At 37.0% G+C, this 17,933-nt stretch overlaps 7 protein-coding genes and 1 pseudogene across 11 annotated transcripts; 3 read left to right on the forward strand and 5 right to left on the reverse strand.

Moving 5' to 3' along the window:
• Positions 1 to 236: 236 nt before the first annotated feature.
• On the reverse strand, positions 237 to 1,758 carry LOC104713642 (F-box associated ubiquitination effector family protein). The gene has a single exon (XM_010430808.3). It carries the CDS (start codon positions 1,634 to 1,636, stop codon positions 455 to 457), a length of 1,182 nt encoding a protein of 393 aa, XP_010429110.1. The 5' UTR covers positions 1,637 to 1,758; the 3' UTR covers positions 237 to 454.
• Positions 1,759 to 4,504: 2,746 nt separating this feature from the next.
• On the forward strand, positions 4,505 to 7,392 carry LOC104713643 (shikimate kinase 1, chloroplastic). Of its 4 annotated transcripts, none has more exons than XM_010430810.3 (12): positions 4,662 to 4,767; positions 4,909 to 5,162; positions 5,263 to 5,510; positions 5,597 to 5,649; positions 5,744 to 5,798; positions 5,884 to 5,956; positions 6,114 to 6,201; positions 6,307 to 6,389; positions 6,476 to 6,605; positions 6,703 to 6,781; positions 6,893 to 6,957; positions 7,037 to 7,392. In XM_010430810.3, the coding sequence occupies exons 3-12, from the start codon at positions 5,300 to 5,302 to the stop codon at positions 7,103 to 7,105; spliced, it is 906 nt and encodes a 301-aa protein (XP_010429112.1). In that variant the 5' UTR covers positions 4,662 to 4,767; positions 4,909 to 5,162; positions 5,263 to 5,299; the 3' UTR covers positions 7,106 to 7,392. The 4 variants fall into 4 exon arrangements, with proteins under 4 accessions (XP_010429111.1, XP_010429112.1, XP_010429113.1 ...); XM_010430811.3 differs by having other exon boundaries at positions 4,909 to 5,137; XM_010430809.3 differs by lacking the exon at positions 4,909 to 5,162 and having other exon boundaries at positions 4,505 to 4,767.
• A 24-nt stretch (positions 7,393 to 7,416) lies between these two features.
• On the reverse strand, positions 7,417 to 8,996 carry LOC104713644 (F-box/kelch-repeat protein SKIP6). The gene has a single exon (XM_010430812.3). The coding sequence runs from the start codon at positions 8,910 to 8,912 to the stop codon at positions 7,782 to 7,784; it is 1,131 nt and encodes a 376-aa protein (XP_010429114.1). The 5' UTR covers positions 8,913 to 8,996; the 3' UTR covers positions 7,417 to 7,781.
• An 80-nt stretch (positions 8,997 to 9,076) lies between these two features.
• LOC104713646 (uncharacterized) lies at positions 9,077 to 11,353 on the forward strand. The gene is made up of 10 exons (XM_010430814.3): positions 9,077 to 9,401; positions 9,482 to 9,577; positions 9,680 to 9,754; positions 9,857 to 9,925; positions 10,225 to 10,301; positions 10,403 to 10,491; positions 10,566 to 10,695; positions 10,759 to 10,849; positions 10,943 to 11,008; positions 11,101 to 11,353. Exons 1-10 carry the CDS (start codon positions 9,234 to 9,236, stop codon positions 11,218 to 11,220), a joined length of 981 nt encoding a protein of 326 aa, XP_010429116.1. The 5' UTR covers positions 9,077 to 9,233; the 3' UTR covers positions 11,221 to 11,353.
• Positions 11,304 to 12,575, reverse strand: LOC104713645 (stress enhanced protein 2, chloroplastic). The gene is made up of 2 exons (XM_010430813.3): positions 11,816 to 12,575; positions 11,304 to 11,736 (listed from the first exon to the last, which is right to left on the reverse strand). Exons 1-2 carry the CDS (start codon positions 12,164 to 12,166, stop codon positions 11,467 to 11,469), a joined length of 621 nt encoding a protein of 206 aa, XP_010429115.1. The 5' UTR covers positions 12,167 to 12,575; the 3' UTR covers positions 11,304 to 11,466.
• A 379-nt stretch (positions 12,576 to 12,954) lies between these two features.
• LOC104715897 (AUGMIN subunit 1 pseudogene) lies at positions 12,955 to 14,257 on the reverse strand (annotated as a pseudogene). The gene has a single exon (XR_015566189.1). The product of XR_015566189.1 is annotated as an AUGMIN subunit 1 pseudogene (transcript).
• Positions 14,258 to 14,396: 139 nt separating this feature from the next.
• Positions 14,397 to 15,538, reverse strand: LOC104713647 (MIZU-KUSSEI-like protein (Protein of unknown function, DUF617)). The gene has a single exon (XM_010430815.3). It carries the CDS (start codon positions 15,346 to 15,348, stop codon positions 14,584 to 14,586), a length of 765 nt encoding a protein of 254 aa, XP_010429117.1. The 5' UTR covers positions 15,349 to 15,538; the 3' UTR covers positions 14,397 to 14,583.
• A 959-nt stretch (positions 15,539 to 16,497) lies between these two features.
• PROPEP6 (elicitor peptide 6 precursor) lies at positions 16,498 to 17,691 on the forward strand. The gene is made up of 2 exons (XM_010430816.3): positions 16,498 to 17,054; positions 17,368 to 17,691. The coding sequence occupies exons 1-2, from the start codon at positions 16,830 to 16,832 to the stop codon at positions 17,461 to 17,463; spliced, it is 321 nt and encodes a 106-aa protein (XP_010429118.1). The 5' UTR covers positions 16,498 to 16,829; the 3' UTR covers positions 17,464 to 17,691.
• Positions 17,692 to 17,933: the final 242 nt, after the last annotated feature.

Raw genomic sequence — 17,933 nt, forward strand, 5'->3', positions numbered from 1 at the left:
TTTCTCACCGGTTAATAAAAAAGCAGTTGAATCACCAAAAACATAATTTATGCAAGTCGGACTGCCGATTCAAAAGATAACTTTGCTACCAATTCAAACTTAGTTAGCTCAATCAAAATTGAGATGGTTTGCTATATTTACTGATCTGTTAAATGTATAAGGATCCTTAGATCATGAAGCACAATACTCAAAAAAACTACTATTAGTAACTTTCCATATCAACTTATAGTTAGATATATATAAAAGGTATGTTATAGACGATGAAGAGCTTATACCCAAGTTCAAAACAGAAAGGATACATACTACATAAATGCCGAGAAAATGAAAATAAACAAAATGTCACCAAGAAAACAAAAACAAAAAAATGATAAAAGATCATCAAAACCTCCCAAGTAAGTAGATGAAACATATCTAAAGCTGAAGAACAAACATTTCAACGGAGGTGAGAGTGCTTTTAGAGAAACATGAGATTATCAACCTGACCAGAGAAGACAGAGATTATGTTATGACATGAATCTTTATCCCAAAGTGGAACCTTTAGTTCACTGATTCCTTCTATGTACACTCTTCTCATAGTATCTTTCTTTGGATGATAAAAGAGAACATAAAACGGTTTGGAACACACACGGTCGGGTGCCAAAACAATTTCCCCTGCATCATTAGTACAGAAGAGATGGTGAAAAAAGTAAGTGTTGAGATCTATCGTAGACATAACATAAGACTTCTTGGACCATTTATGTTTCACAGCATCCTCTAGAACCCACAAATTAATTCTGCAATCAGCAATTCCAGAGAACAAGACTGCAGGCTTTCCCTCGTAGCGGGTCAGCTTGGGACGCACATAAGGGTCAGGTCCTTCTATAAGATGAAACTTTTCAGATCTAACATCAAAACTCATGACTGCATGACTCACAGCTGTGTCGAGCAAAGCCACATAATACAAAACACCGTTGACACATAAATCAGAAGTTTCATGAGTACAAAGACAGTGAAGAGGAAAATCTTCAATCATCCTCCAAGAATTCCCCTTTCCCAAAGTCAAAACTCGAAGCTCCTGAGCTAAATAGCGTCCCCTATTAACATGCATGCCTTTAACCATACACAACACTTTGTAATCACCACTGATAGTATCATAACCCAAGTGGTGGTACATAGATATACTCTTAGTATCGATCTTGGGCAGAGTAATGGACCGTCTAGTGCTAGGGTTAGATACCATTAACCCAGAAGGAGGTCCATGACAAACCAAACCGTGAACAGAGGGAACAATGGTTAAGTACGGTAAAGCACGGCATTTCATAAGGTAAGTTGGTACAGACGAATATGTTTCAGTTTCACCTTGATCTCGGAGATGAGGCAATGAGAAGAAAAAGTGATTCCCAGAATTACCCCCTTCAAAGGTGAAGATGAGGCTTTGCGGACGAGTCGAGGACTTGATCAAGTACGATTTCATGAAGTCTCGGTTGCGAATGAGGGATGCGTATTCTTTTGATACGCACATGAACCTAGCTAGGGTTTTAACAGGTAACCCTCTGAGTATCTCCGGGATGAGATCAAACGGAATCTGAACAGAGGTTCCTCTGCATGTGATCAGATCATCGGAGATCTTCTTCTTCTTTGTTATATGTATTTCCATGGCGGTGATACGAACGAGAGAGGTGTCGATTTGACTTCCCACTAACAAAAAGACTTAACCAAGAAGAGAAAGAAATCAGAAAAAAAAATGAGGAGACGTGGTGCCGTTTTCAATCATAAGCGAAAAACCCTTTTGACGGGTGTTACGGAGTTAATACGCACACTCATATTAGTACACACAAAATTCGGAAAATTTTATACTAAATAGATTCTTTGGAAAAAAAAACAATTTTAGCTTTTTTTATTTTTTTACAAATACCAACAAAAGTTAAAATCTTTCTAATTTGAGATTTTTTAAAAAAAATTACGATACTTCTTTTTTCTCTATCGGTTTTGTAAATATATAGAGCAAAATTCAACCAAAAATTAAAATTAATATATTACAAAAAATAGTAAAAATCAAAATTTACAATCTAAAAACCATTTAAAATTCTTCAACCATTCATAACCTAAATTTCCTAGCACTGACTTTTGTTTTTACAAGTATCAACAAAAGTTATAATCCATTTAATTTGAGATTTTAAGAAAAGTTTAGGATACTTCTCTTCTCTATCTCTCTTTTGTAAATATAAAAAAGATTCAACCAACAATTACAATTTAATTATTAAAAAATTAATAAAAATCAAAAAACAAAATTTATAATCTAAAAGCCATTTAAAACCCCTTAAAGCATTGACTTTTTTATTTATATTGTTTAATGTAGTGTTTCTTTTTTCTTTTCTCCCTATAATGTTAAACTTTAACAATCAATATAACTATTATAAAATGTTTTGAAAGAATGAGGAGAATTTGAAAAATGAAGAGAATAAAAATAAAAATAAGCATAGAAGTACAACCTAGCTCCCGCGTATCAAACCAGGTCTTTAGAAGGTCATCATATCAGATCGTCAAAAAAAAAAGAAGGTCATCATATCAATGAATCTCCTTGGCCTTTGGATGGAAATGAGTTTGTCACGAACTGTTTTATCAATAATGCTCACGAGTCTTGACACCGATAGAGGAACATGTCTACGGTTTCGTGCCGTCTAAATTTGGTAAATGGGACTATGAATTGTGAATCTGAGAAGAAACAAACCTGTTTATTTATGTGTTTATGATAAGGATACTGATGGTTCAAACTCTTTAATTATGGCTCTTAGATTAACATGCTAATAAGAATTTTCATGTATAGACAATACAGAGCTAGAAGATAAATAGCATGATACTTCATGCTTCAAAGTCACGGGTAGTGGGTACTGTTTTTCACAAATTCTGTAAAATTCATAAGTCAAGTCAATCAACTGAGAATAATTACACTTGTTATTAGGAAGAGTAAATTGTCATTGATTAGAAAGAAAACGTAGAAAACATTGTGTTAAGTTTCGTGTAGTTGACTAGTAGTCATCAAGTACTTGCAAAAAGATTATTGCGAGTAGTCTTTGTGATTGTTACCGTGCAGGAGGACACAAGCTTAGCAAATCAACAAGAAATGCATTGGAACTTGGAAGAAGTGAAATTGTATCACATATTGATTAAGACATGAGTCATAATGTAAACATGTACGCGTGAGCTTAAAGTTTTCTTTGAAAATGAACCATTATATATAGTTTCAAACTAGACTCAACCCAATGATGGTAACAAGATTTAGAGACAAGAAAACGATTGAATACCTACTGACTCATAAGTAGGTGGGAGTTTTGTATATGATATTTTAAGCATCCCGGCCGGTAGAGTATATGGTAATAGATACAGAGTTCAATCAAAATATCTTCCCAGGTTGCTGGAGATCCCAAGATCTTAAGGGGATAAATAGTTCTAATGTTACTATTTACATAAATAAATTAGCACCAAAAATAAGTTTTGATTCAATCGTCGAGATTCAAATTTAAATAAACATTTTTTTTCCATTGTACATTGTACAATTCATAACACTATACAATAATAAAAAAGTTTCAGTAGAGATCTCTGAAGTAGATGATGGTGGATAGAGTAATTCTTGTTAATTTTTCTATAAAGTGTAATTATCAAATGATGTTAGGTTTTGGCTCTTGGTTGGATACTTGCATGTTTCAAGATATTTGGGGATGCTCTTGCCTCTAAGTGGCCATATTCTCGCCCGCACATCCTTTAGAATTTTTACCATAGAAATCAATCATTTCTTTCATTCATTTTTAGGTTTCCAGTTTCCACCTACCAAACTCCACCACTTAAATCCCAATATTTATCACAAACCTGATTTCAACAAAACTTACCTTGTTACTTTTGTATCTCACACAGTAATATTATTAGATATCCTTAAGAAAATGTACATTAAAAAAAAAAAAAAAAGATATATGTGATGAACAGTTGAAGACTTCAGTATGGGCATGCATAAAAATAAGTCTCATCCAATATTGTAATAGTCTTGTAATGAAAATATATAGTAGATTTTTACAACAACAAAAAAAAAAAAAAAGTGAAAAGATTAATCTGTACGGAAAAATACAAAAAAGCAGGTGAGAAACAGAGAGAGTGCCACAAAAACCTACATTGGAGAGGGAAACATCGACCACCAACTTTCATAGTGCATATTAACAAACCTTCATAGACACCAATATCTTCTAATTCTTTAAGGCATAATGAAACTTTTTTTTATTATGTTTTCTTTGCCATCAAATCTTTGTATGTTTGTGATTAGTATTAGAGGATGTTATGACATAATGCTAACTAACATTTGATGTCATCATATACTTATTATGATGGACCCATTTTCATAACCTATACAACTAATAAACTTGCTATGGATTTTTTTTTTCCCCTTCTTCTTATGAATTTTACCAACACATTTTCTAACAATCCACATTTTGTTATATGTTTGGGCTTAATTAACATAGATAAAAGAAAAAAAAATGATTAAGAAGTGTCAAGTGTGTGTTTTTTTTATAAATGGTCAAAATGACTAATGACATGCTTAAAGGCCATCACTGTTCCACAGTTTCACCAACCCCCTGTATGTGTTCTCTCTCTCTCTCTATTAATTTACCAGACCAACCAAAATGGATTAGTCCCTTACTTAAATAAAATAAAATAAAATAAAAAACCTTAAATCTAAGATTACAAAACTGAGAAAAACAAAAAGTCGCCTCCTCATCCGTCGGCGGGAGAAAAATTCAGGTGAACCCCTCTTTTTTTTTTTTTTCTTGTTAATTTGTTCATACTTCTTGATTCTGCAGGTTGCATTCTTGTTATCCTTTAATGAAGTTTATTAGCGCTAATTTAGTTCTGTTTTTTTATATATTTTTTTTTCTTTGTCAGGAAAGTGACAATTTTTAAAATTTCTTCCCCAATTTGATTTGGATAATCATTATTAGAATCAATCTCTGGAAAGTTCGAATTTTTCAGGTTGAAATAATGATTCTTTCTTTCTTGCCATTGCTTTTAAAAATCCTCATATCATCGATCCTGTCAAGGAAGTGGGTAAAGTTTGAGTTTTTATTCTGGAGTTTGACAAAAGTTATCGACTTTTCGATTTCTGTCGCTCAGGGTATGATGTGTAGACAACAATCTTGGTAGAGTTTTGTAATTATGGCCAAATTCTTGTCTTTTAGGTTTTGTTAGTAGCAAAAAAGAAAGAAAAAAAAGCTGAATCTAGTTATGATTGCTTTGCAGGGGTTTTGAATAGTTTGTGTATTGAAAGTTGTCTGAGATGGAAGCAGCTATTGCTCAAAGGTTTCAGTACCCATCATGGGTTGATTGGAGAGAGTTTGAGAGGAAGCTGCCTCGTGGTTCATTGCGGTATCCTCAGCGAGCTAAGGAAGAGAAAAGGTTCAGGGGTCTTGCTTTGGCTCATTTGCAACCTGAAAGAAGAAACAGATCGTTGTCTTCAGAGCTTTCATGTTCTGCTGATAATTCTTCAGGTTGTTGTTTGTAAAAGCATTTACTAATTTCCATAGCATTTAGGAATTGATAAAGGAACTCTGATTTGATTTCTTGGATTTTGTAGCATTGTTGGAGGCCGGAAGTGTTTATCCATTTGATGAGGATCTAATTCTCAAGGCAAGTAATAATACTATCATCTCTAGTGAAATGTGTTAGATTTATCTTTCTTTCTATAAAATCTTACTGGACAGTAGATACATGAGCTTTGCAGAGAAAAGCAGAAGAGGTTAAACCGTATTTGAATGGACGATCTATGTACCTTGTTGGTTAGTGTCTTTGTCTGCTCTTTGGTTTCATATGGTTACTTTTTGATACTTGTTTGTAATTTGATGATTCACCTGATGAACACAGGGATGATGGGTTCTGGGAAAACAACCGTGGGAAAGTTAATGTCCAAAGCTCTTGGTTATTCCTTCCTTGACTGGTATGTATATGCTACTGAATAAAAAGCTTTATATGTATGTTTAAAAGCCTCAGTTGAAGTCTCCTGGAAATTTTGTTCTCTGATTTGGAGTTAGTTATGAATATGAGGTTTGGTATTCTAGATGTGTAACCTTCTTTAAGTTTTCTGGATGTGTCAGCGACACTTTGATTGAGGAGGCGATGAATGGAACTTCTGTAGCAGAGATATTTGAGCATCATGGAGAGGGTTTCTTTAGAGGAAAGGAGGTTAGTTTTGTGGTTCTTGTTTCAAGCTCTTCTTCTTGGTCTACTCTTTATTTAGTGTGATTTATTGTAATGTATTGCGAGCTTAATTTAATTCTGTCTTTGTAGACCGATGCACTAAAGAAACTCTCTTCGATGTATCAAGTTGTTGTTTCCACCGGTGGAGGTGCAGTTATAAGACCCATTAACTGGTGTGTTCCCTTCATCCTGTCCAAAGTAAATACATATGAAACTAAAGTCTCTGTTAGATGTATCTGGTAATGAATGGTATCATCAGGAAGTATATGCATAAAGGAATCAGCATTTGGTTAGATGTGCCTCTAGAAGCCTTAGCCCATAGAATTGCTGCCGTTGGAACTAATTCACGACCATTGTTACACGATGAATCAGGAGATGCATACACAGTGGTACTGGTTCGACTGTTCTACATTCATATGCTTTGGATTCATGACAAAGCATTCATCTTTTTTTCTTTTCTCCTTGGGGTATGTGATTTACATGTAGGCTTTGAAGCGTCTTTCAACTATTTGGGATGAGCGCAGTGAAGCATACACAAATGCAAATGCCAGAGTGTCGTTAGAAAGTATTATCTCCTCCATCTATCTGCTATAGCTTTTGTTCAATCTTCTGCTATATAAACTCATGCAACTTCTGCTAGTAATTTGGCTTTTCTTCTTTGTACTCCAATCATCAGATATTGCAGTCAAGCGTGGCTATAAAGATGTCTCAGATCTCACACCAACTGAAATCGCCATCGAGGTAAGTCAGGTCCTTTCTCTGTTACTTCATCAGTAATCTGTTCAAATCATACTCAACAAAACAAATCACTCGTCACCAGGCCTTTGAGCAAGTTCTGAGCTTTATAGAGAATGAAGAAACAATGGAGATCCCTGACGGTGACCTCTAATTTCCCAGCCTCCTGTTCTCTGTCTCTTCATTTATATCTGTTCAATCAACTCAACGAAGCAATCACCAGGCCATTGAGCAAGTTCAGAGACAAAGAAGACCTCTAGTTACTGGTTCTGGGTCATTGGAGCTTACACCAGCCTAATTTTGACTGGAACAATGCTTTGTTTAAAGAAGATGTAATATGTGTATATATAACTTAATAATACTCTTATTGTTCCACTATCATTTTCCTTCTCTTTTCCTTGAAACAAAATAAATAAAAAGTAGCCGTATTCGTTTTGTTAAGATGAGCCAGGAACAAGCAAAGTGTACGGGCACAGTTTTTACTGGTATTATTCAAATCTGAAAGTAGCTTTCTCATGGAATACAACAAAAGAAACGAACAAGAACGTGCAGAAGAGGGTTGATTTAACCTCTCAAAAGTTCAGAAGCAAAATTTATAAACTTCATTACATCAGTGAGTTGTTTCATGTAAGCTCAGGGCCTCAAGGACTCAGGCCAAGGTATATTCTTTGTTGGTCCACCATTTCTAGCGAAGCAGTGTAGTGAATCACTATGCTAATCACAGACAAACATAACAGAACTAATCACACTGAATCGAAGTAGGCCTGTGCGGTAAATCATGGTAGATGATGTTGATTCAGAGACGTTAAACATGTATGGATGCATCATCATCAAACAGTAGCTGCCAAGCAATTCACAATGGCAGATTCATTAGGAACCGTAAGAACAGTACCAGACCAGTCAATCTTCCCCCAAATCTCCCCTTCTCCGCGCCTTTCAACACCAATCTCTGCACACCAAATCTCCATTCTCCTAGAACCTCCACTACCCGCTTTACCTTCCCACAAAACCACAAGCTTTCCACCACGATTCGCCATTGTAGCACCACAAAGAAACTTCGGAAGTGATTCCACACCTTTCAACTCTCTCCAAACCTTTTCTTTTGGAACATACCCTCTAATCTTCCCCAAGTAATCATAACAATACAATATGTTATCAATCACACAAGCTCTTCCTCTCCATCCCAAATCAAGCCTCTTCTCTGGCATACCCCATTTCTTCTCTTTCGGCTCGTAAACAACACCGTTCCTATCAGCCATTGCGTAAACCTTACCTTCCATTACAGCACTTGCGTGCATCCATTTCTCACGCACCTCCATACCAGGACTAGCCACTGGCTCCCAAGTTTGAGTCTTTATATCAAACATCTCAGCCCAATTAATCGAACGAGCCCAGTTATCAACAACACATCCTCCAATCACATAAATCCACCCATCGATTACACCAGCTGCTGCAAACTCACGACCTACCCTCATATTACACACTCGTCGCCAAGTATGAAATCTACAATCGAGAACCCACACGCTTGAAGAAGGCACGTCTCTGATAGATCCACCGATAACGTAAATCTCCGAATCTACCACGACGTAAGCGGATCCAACAAGAGACGGTGAAGGACAAGACGGGATTGGAACAAGCAGACTCGTCGAATTAGTTGAGTTAGTCGATAAGGTTCGATGGAGGAGAGTGAACCAACATGCACCGGATTCAGGAGGGAGACGGATTGCGACGTAGAGGATGTTTTCAGCAGCTCTGGCGAGAGATCTTGTGGCGTAGAGTAAAGGAGATGTGGGGAGAGATCGGAAAGTCTTGGAGACTAGTGAGAGGATTGGATGGTGACATCTAGGAACGCGAGCAAGGCAATTCAGAGCTACGTCATCTGGTAACAACGGAATCAATTGCGCCGGCGTTTGGGTCTCCGTTTCCGGTTGTTCGTCCCCGGCGCTCGTTGTAGCCGCCATGGATCCTACTTGATCAGTTTTTATTTTCTTCTCAACTTTAAAGTGAAAAATTAAGTTTGCATTATGCGGTTCGGTTCGGCTAATGATCAATTAAGAAAGTAAACCGGAACTAATAAACCGATATAAATTTGCCGTTATCTAAAAGTGCTGACGTGGCGGAAAGCATGATCCGGTGGTTTGAAAGACGCCACGCGCTTTTATGTCTTCCCTTCGTCCGACGTTTCCAATTAGGAGAAGAAGAACTGAAGAAGACGATGAAGCATTATCTGATTTCTGGGTTTGTTAAAAATCGAATTTTTCGTGATAATTTTTTGAAGAATTATGATTTCATTAGCTGTTTCTTCGTTGGGGAGTACTCCGATTGCTTCGTTTCACCGGCATTCTAGTTTCCGGCAACGAAACCCTTCGACTCAAGCAGCGGTTTCGTCTTCTTCTCCTACTGCTTCCTCCGGGTTTGATTTTAGTACTCTCGAGTCCGCCATTAACAAGGTCCATATCTGTAAATTTACCACAAGCTTTACTTTTGATTCGATGAACTCTGCTGAAATTGGGTTCATGTATGGTTGCAGAAAGATAGTAATGGTGTTAAGGAAGCTCTCGATAAATTGAGTGAACAAGGTTGGGCTAAGAAATGGAGCTCTCAGCCTTACCTTTCGCGCCGTACGGTGTATATCGATCTCTCTATCTAAGCTCACTTACCATTTGTATAACGCTTAGTAAGTAGGACTATAGGAGTGCAGAAGTGATGTGTATTCTTTTTGTATCAGACATCTCTGCGGGAGCTGACAACTCTTGGAATCAAGAATGCAGAAACTCTGGCCATCCCTAGTGTCAGGAACGATGTAAGGTTCTGTCTTGTTATTCTTTGGCAAGAATTGAACCCAGAGAGTTCTTGAGGTTATAGTGTACCTTAATATTATTTTCATGGATTTTGAGTAATGCAGGCGGCTTTCCTTTTCACAGTGGTTGGAACAACTGGGTTCATAGCTGTACTTTCCGGCCAACTTCCCGGGGTAAACTTTCAAAAATCTCTATACCAGTATTCTCTGGTGTTGCAAGCCATGAAATACCTATGGTCTGGTTATGCTAACCATGGTTACATCTGGACAGAATATGTTTGCAGTATTATGTTCGCGTCTTGTCTCACTGATTTCTAGTTCCCTGTCCTTTCTTCTGGACAATTGTGTAGGCTATACCAATAACTAAATCTAATCGACCATGTCAAAAACCATGAAAATGTCTCGGTTTCTGTCAATTGTGTTAGGTTCTACATGTGTCTTAGATAGATGTTATAACTGCTGAATCTGGACAGGACTGGGGATTCTTTGTGCCTTACTTAGTTGGGAGCATTTCGTTGGTAGTGTTAGCCGTGGGGAGCGTTTCACCAGGGTAAGAAAAGAACTCAAACACTGCATATTTTGTTCGGTTTTCTCGTTAACATAATGTAATTTGGGTTACAGATTTGATATCTTTTGGTGTTTCGTTTGTAGGCTTCTTCAAGCTGCGATTTCCGGGTTTTCTACTTTCTTTCCTGATTATAAAGAACGAATTGCTGCACATGAAGCAGCCCACTTCTTAGGTACACTTGAAAAGTTTAAACCTTTGGGTTCTAAAGATGCAATGTTCTCATGTTTTAAAACCTGCAACTTCCAGTGGCTTACTTAATCGGGCTTCCAATCCTCGGGTACTCGTTAGACATCGGTAAAGAACATGTCAATCTCATCGACGAGAGGCTAGCTAAACTAATATACAGTGGCCAACTTGACTCAAAGGAGCTTGACAGGTAGAGTTTCATTAATCTCAGAAATGAGAGAAACATCAAATCTCAACCCTCTCAATTTCTTAGGTTGGCGGCTGTTGCAATGGCTGGACTTGCCGCTGAGGGTCTGAAGTATGACAAAGTAATTGGCCAATCTGCAGATCTCTTCTCTCTTCAGGTCATCTAGTTCTCAATATCTAATCACTCACTTCAACACTCACAAGTTCACAACCATTTTAGTTATTACAGCTTTTTTTCTTGTTTCCTACAGAGATTCATAAACAGAAGCCAACCCAAAATCAACAACGCGCAGCAGCAAAATCTAACAAGATGGGCCGTAAGTTTTCTCTCTAACAAAAACCAGACTTTCACCCTTGCATACATGTTTCTTTCTAAATCATTCATGAATCTTTTGTCTTTGCTATGCAGGTTCTCTACTCTGCATCTCTTCTAAAGAACAACAAGACCATCCATGAAGCTCTAATGGCTGCAATGTCAAACAATGCAACTGTTCTTGAATGCATTCAAACCATTGAGACGGCTTCATAGACACAGCTCTCTTGTTTCTCCAAATACAGTTAACAATATCTTTTTTTCTCTTTTGATCGATCCAATTTGAACACTAGACTGAATCAGAGAAAATTCCATACTTTTCTATATATATTATCTTATAGACACAAAAGTTATAGACTTTTACAATATCATCTTCAAGACTATATATATAGTAACTACTACTGTATTATGGAGACGTAGATACATTATACATTTAGAGTGGTACTTATGAACTTATCAAATTCAAAGATCATCAGACCAATCACTAGGCTTAATGTCGTAGAACAACCCATCGACGATCTGATCAACCAACGAGTCAATGAAGGAGTTGCAGCTCACAGTAAAGATCCGTCCCACTCTGTTCCGAGAAATCGTCAACCACGCGAAAATCGCAGCGCAACCCATAGCTCCAAGACCAGCTCCAATAGCTTCACTCAATCCTTCCACATCAAGTTTCTTAAACAGAGAGTTCCCCGTAACAATCTCCTCAGTCACCGTCACCGCAAACACAATCTGAAAAAACAGAGTAAATCACAGTTACTTCAAAATCAAGTTTTCGAATTTAGGGTTTAATAGGGTTTTATATATATACCATGGCGAGTCTTCCAGAGATGGTTTCAAAGTCTTGACTCTTCTTCGAACTCTCAATGTAATCAGTAAGCGTCTCAAAAAACGTAGAAGCTGATGCTAACTCAACCTCAGATCCTCCTCCTCCACCATCTCCGCCGTCTTTTCTAGTGACGACCATATCAGATCCATAAGATCTCAACGTGCAAAGCCTCGGTTGAAGAACGATCTTACCGTTCTCGGCCAAATCGCCTCCTCTAGGTCGTTGCTGGATCTGAATCTGCTTAACTGGTTGCGATGATTCGCGTCGAGTAGTAAACATAGATCTCGGAGGAGACGGTAACTGGTAACGAATCGCGCGTATAGCCATAGCCATTGTTTCTGATGATGATGATCCGAGGAATCTTTTTTTTGTGAGTTAAAGTGAGAGTTTTGAGAGCGAAAACAGAAAAAGGAATCTTGCATGGTGGCTAAAGTGAACACGTCGTGTCGTTTTTTGTGAGGTGTCGAGATATAGTTTGACGTGGCTCCGTTTTGGTTCAGTAACTTGCTTTTCACTCGAAAATGAAATTAACGTTTTTGAATTTACTTACCTGTCGTTTTGCTTTTATCCACTCGAAGCTGAATGAACCAGATTCAATTTGACTCTTCTTCCTTTTTATCAGATGTTTACAATTAGGTAGGTCCATTGCGGACAAAAGATCATAATAACAATGGATATGGTGACTTGAGTATTTATAATATCTGAAATTTTCTATAAAATACATATTATAAATGAGAGAAATAAAAAAACTGAAATGTAGCACCTTTCGATTTGTATTATAGCACAAGTTGAGTTGAGATAACCACAAGTAGCAGCAATGTTAGATCACCCAGTTAAAAGGGAACATATGAGTCATAGTGACGTGGCTCTGTTTTGGTTCAGTAAACATGCTCTTCAGTTGGCACCTTTCAAAAATCCTACAATCATCAGCTAGCAGGACAAGTCACTATGGGGATGACACTGATGCATAATGGGGTTTGCATGCAAGTTGCAACATTTTTGAATGAAAACAGGTAATGAATGGCCTACTTCAAAATTCTCAGAGTTGAGATCCTAACAAGACAATTCACTGTGGGGATGAAAACTGAGAGTCAATGACTTGAACCATTGAACAAAACTTATTTTTAGCTTTTTTATAATCTAGATTCAAAATATAACAAATGTACAAAATAAAAGTTTTCACATAAAAAAAAAGCGGCAAGGGAATAAAACTTGAACCTTAATTAGTAATACTTTTTTGGGTTTTAACATCGATCACACATCGCTTGTCTCAAGAGCTGATTGTAATACTTCTTCTAGCCGCCTTTCCGCGGCTTCAAACTGTCTATTCTTTTCTTCGATTGCTAGTGAAGCTAGAGCTATATCCGGAGGCAAGTCCTGGTAACTTCTCAGAGCATCAAGAACAGGTTTTGTCATCTTCTCCAGTTCCTTTCGGTGCTCTGCCATTTCTACCAGATCTCTGTGGCTGATCTTGGGATTGTATTTGAGTAACATTTCGCTTGCATCTTGCTGACGTTTCAACCATCTAATCTCAGAGTCCTTATACTTCTTTTTGTACTGTTCCTCCTTGATTGCCATTACTTCCATATTTGTTTTCCAATTCTCCATCAGTGATTCACAAGGTACTACTACATCATCTTCTAGCTCCGCAAGGAGCTTCTTTAGATACGTCAGCTTCTGTATCGCTTTTCTTGTATAATCAAGAAGAACATTGGACTCCATCTGTGCCTTAGCCCTCTTCTCTTCCACTTCACTCTTCCTCAGAGAAATGTCTCCCATTGCTACTAGGAAACTGCTCAGTTCAGTGTCCCTTATGTTCAACAAATTTGCAACATTTGCAACAACTTGAGCTGAAGAGACCACATCTGACGGTAAGCTATCTTGTGACATTCCTGCACTCTCCAATATCTCTCTAACCCTAGCCCCTTGAGCACGGTACTCTGAAGCCTTTCGACGAAAATCTTTGGCTACAATGGTGGCAGCCTGAGACTTGGCTTGAGAAGCGATGGCGAGATTATACAGATGGTTGATGTTTCCATGAGTGTACTCTACATTAGGGACTTCTCTGCCCACCGCCTCAAACTGAGAGTTGAGCCACGCCTTCACTACCACAATTCGAGCCGCGTCAGAACCGCCCTTCACCGCAGCGAGATCATTGGAGACGTGGCTCATCGTGGAAAGAATAGTGTGGTCTCGCTTCAAACTGTTTCGGATCAAACAAAGAAGAAAGCAACTGTAATCGAGTGACTCAAACAGGGAAATAATTTGGGTGATTTAAAGGCCTTCCCTAAACCCCTACATTTTTCCAATTTTGGGAAAGAGTTATTATTCAATATTCACACAATATTTAGTATTTACGATGGTTTTAATGAAATCAAGAATTAAAGATTCTTCTGTTATCATTCTTTTGTAAGAAATAAATAAATTTAGTTTTTCACTAATATTTTTTTGTTTATGCGATCAATGAAATCAACCATGCATAAGCTAAATCTAAAAATCTGGTCGAATTATGAAAGAGACAAAAAAACAAAAAAAAATCAGACGTGAATTAATTCGCATGATCAACCTGAAACACTTTTCTTATAAATCATCCTAAAGAATTGTATAACATCCAAGTCCATCCTCATATACCTCACCACAAAAACGACCCAAGCAATATACACATATATATCATCATGACCATATACGTACGTTACTCACATATCAATCCACAAACCGTACGTGATTGATCAAGAACACATTACATCAAATCATACTCTTACGAAGAAAATACTAAGTTCGGGTCCATTATTCCCTTCGGGACTCAACATATAAAATGTCTCTGAATCTTTAGACCCAACGACTCTTTCAAAGTAAGCCCTCATGTAAGCCATCTCCGAGTCTGGTCCTTCGACCTCCGAGTTCCCTGGCAAAACTCCCGCACCCATCGAAACCGGTCTTAACAACTCCATAACGTTGAGATCCTCCTCCGTCGCGTCACGTTTCACACCGTACCCCGTTTTCTTACCGTTACAAAACATTGTCCATAATGGCTCGTCCATGATCTTGATCTTTTCTTTGTCAGCTCGTTTCTCTGTCTCTAAAGCGATCCTAACCATCCCTCCGCTAAGTTCTTTTTGTAGCACCATTGTTTGCATCGCTAGCTCGACGACGAGAGATGGTAAACATCTAGGGCTTTCTTGAATCGAGAGGCTTACACGGCCTTTACGGTATCCAAATAAGGTTCCGGTAACTCTCGAACCGCTAGACCCGCTTCTGTGCTGATCAGGTAAGCTACCGCCTGGGAGGACCGGGATTTTGCAAGCCGCCGGTGTAATGATCGGAAATGAACGGAAAACAGAACGGAAGACTCGAAAGACTTTCTTGCTTTTCTTCTTGTTTTGGTGAGATGGTTCGAGTAACGTGACGTGCTGACGTGGCGCCGGAGACGGGGATGGGGACGGTGACGGCGAAGGGATTGAAATTGAGTCGGTGGAGGAGGAAGCACCGCTTGACCTTGGCTTTTGCTCCCCCATCAAAGACGGAGACGTCGACGAGGATACGACGACGTTTTTTATTGAAAAAATCTTCTTTCTATTTTAAAGAGATTGATTAATGTACTGTGTTATTGATTTTGTTGGCCATTTTTTGCCTTCCATACACCTTTGAGTTTTTAGGATTTCTAATTTTGTTTTCTTGTTAGAAATTGGAATGGTTTTGAAAAAAAGGTCTAAATTTTTGTGTTCACATTAATTATAGTTTATATATAGTTGTTTTTGTTATTATTATTATTATGAAGTGTGATCAGCCAGCTCTATGTTCTATTTTAAGAGCAGCTGGAGCTGCAAATCTGTTAATTTCAAAACATGTGAAAACAAATCAACCGAGTTTCCAAAAATAGAAAAATATACGTAACGACTTGTAGTCGTTTGTATTGGTCAGGTCAATGTACCAGTGTTATAGGCTGTAATCTCTATACATGATATCCAAGTCCAACGTGGTGTATAGAGGATCTTGTAAGATTGTAACCACAATTTAACCCAAATACGGTTAACTGAATTAAGAAAATAAACACCACGTATTTGAATTGATATGTTTCTTAATTGCTTGAGGATTCATGTCATGCAATGTTTAAGCAAGAACATTCGGCCTTCCAAATGGTCTTTCAGGGTATACAAGCGCTGCCGAGTAACAGCACTATACAAACATGCATTCATGTAGTCATTTACAGTGCATCAGACTAATTATCAGCTACTAGTAGATATCAATGTATTTGGTACGAAGGGACAATAAGTGACAAGTGAATGAAGACAAATTACCAGTAATTATAAAACAAATTACCAGTAATTAATATATAGTTGTAGGTTGTAACGTTAATTTTCTAACTTCAAATAAAATAGAATTTATAAGAAGACGTACCAATGAATAAGTAACTAATATCTAAATCAACAACACTAGTATATAATTAATAAACAAAAGAAGACAAAAAAGGCTGAGAGAATAATAAAGACTCACATTTACTACATTTGTTTTTTCACAAGAGTAGACTCTCTATTGCAAATGGAACACTGGTCCAAAGAGGTAGATAGAGAAAGACATAAATAAAATTCCATAAAGCAAAATTATGAACAGCAAGAAACAAAATGGTATTTATGCGCTCGCCAACACATCTTATTCACATCAACCCAACTATGCATTTATAAAAATAACTAAATTTTTTAGTAATATCCTTAGAATGCACCGACTAATACATTAATCTCTTTTAAAGTTTTTTTTTTTTTTGGTTCAAGTTATTACGTTACTTAAGTCATGAATAAAAAAATGTAAAAATCTGAATGTATATAGTTTATATTTTATAAGGGTATTAAATGAAAGGTAGGGTGTGTGTGTAAGAACACAGAGAAGCAGGTGAGGTCAAACTAGACACAACACTTAATGCATTGAGCAGAAGAAAGAAGAAGAAGAAGAAGAAGAAGAAGAAGAAGAAGAAGAAGAAGAGAGAACTTTAAAAAAAAAAATGGAAGTCAATGGAGAAGAAGAGAGAAGAAGTAGAAGAGAAGATGAAGAAAAAGAAGATTACTACTCTCTTCTCAACTCTCCATGTTCTATTTGTCACAAAGTTGTTCAAGCCATATTGAAGTGTCTTGGTCTTGATTCATCACCAATACCACCACACTCATCATCATCTTCATCATCATCACCATCACTAGTAGAAGAAGAAGACACAGGAACTGATGAACTCGTAAGCTCCCTATGTTTACAATCTTGTCAGCTCATTTTTTCCCCTATCAACGTGGTTATCTTATAAGTATATATATATATAATAAAAACATTAAAACAAAGATGTATCAGCTTGAGAATTACATATGTAAACGTGGAGAAAAAGAAGTTAATTTAGGAAGCTAAGTGTTTGATTAAACCATAAGTGTTGTATTTGGTGTTTTTTCTTTCTTGGGGTCAACCACACACTTAATTTTGAAAGTGGCTACTTATATTGGATTTGATGGTAGTAGTATCTGCAATAATTAACATCGTATTTATGTGTGATTATATAGGTAGAAGAAACAGGATTTATGGCGAGGATCACAGGAGTGTTAAGAAGGAGACCAAGACCACCTTACAGCTCAGGACGACCTGGTCAAAACAATTGATTTCTGATAAACACTTGTTTTGTGTCTCTGTGTGTGTCTTCTTCTTGTTTAAAAACTCACTTATGATCTTTGAAATTTCTTTACTTGAATTTTTGTTTTCTGCGAATGGTTTGCTTTTTAGTTTATGTTTTACATGCTTTATTTATTTGAAAGAAGACAAAACTGGTAACTCTTTTGTAACATAGTTTTCATGTTTACCTACTAATAAAATACGTGACTTACTGATTAGTTTCATCGTATATATCGATATATTCTTATGTTGTTCTTATCTAATTTGTCGTTTTACTTATAGCTCTAAATTTTATAAATACCCTTAAGGCCTTAAATACCACAATTGTCTCAAAACAATTATCCCAACGACTCAAATGAGAAAAAACCCCTAAATATCTCAATTTAGTCAAACAGTAAATTATCAGAAAAATATTATTCACTATATATTCTCTTTTATAATATTTTTAAAACACTGTAAA

Source organism: Camelina sativa, chromosome 9, assembly GCF_030686135.1.
Source record: "Camelina sativa cultivar CO46 ecotype springtype chromosome 9, ASM3068613v1".
In the NCBI taxonomy this organism is placed as follows: domain Eukaryota; kingdom Viridiplantae; phylum Streptophyta; class Magnoliopsida; order Brassicales; family Brassicaceae; genus Camelina; species Camelina sativa.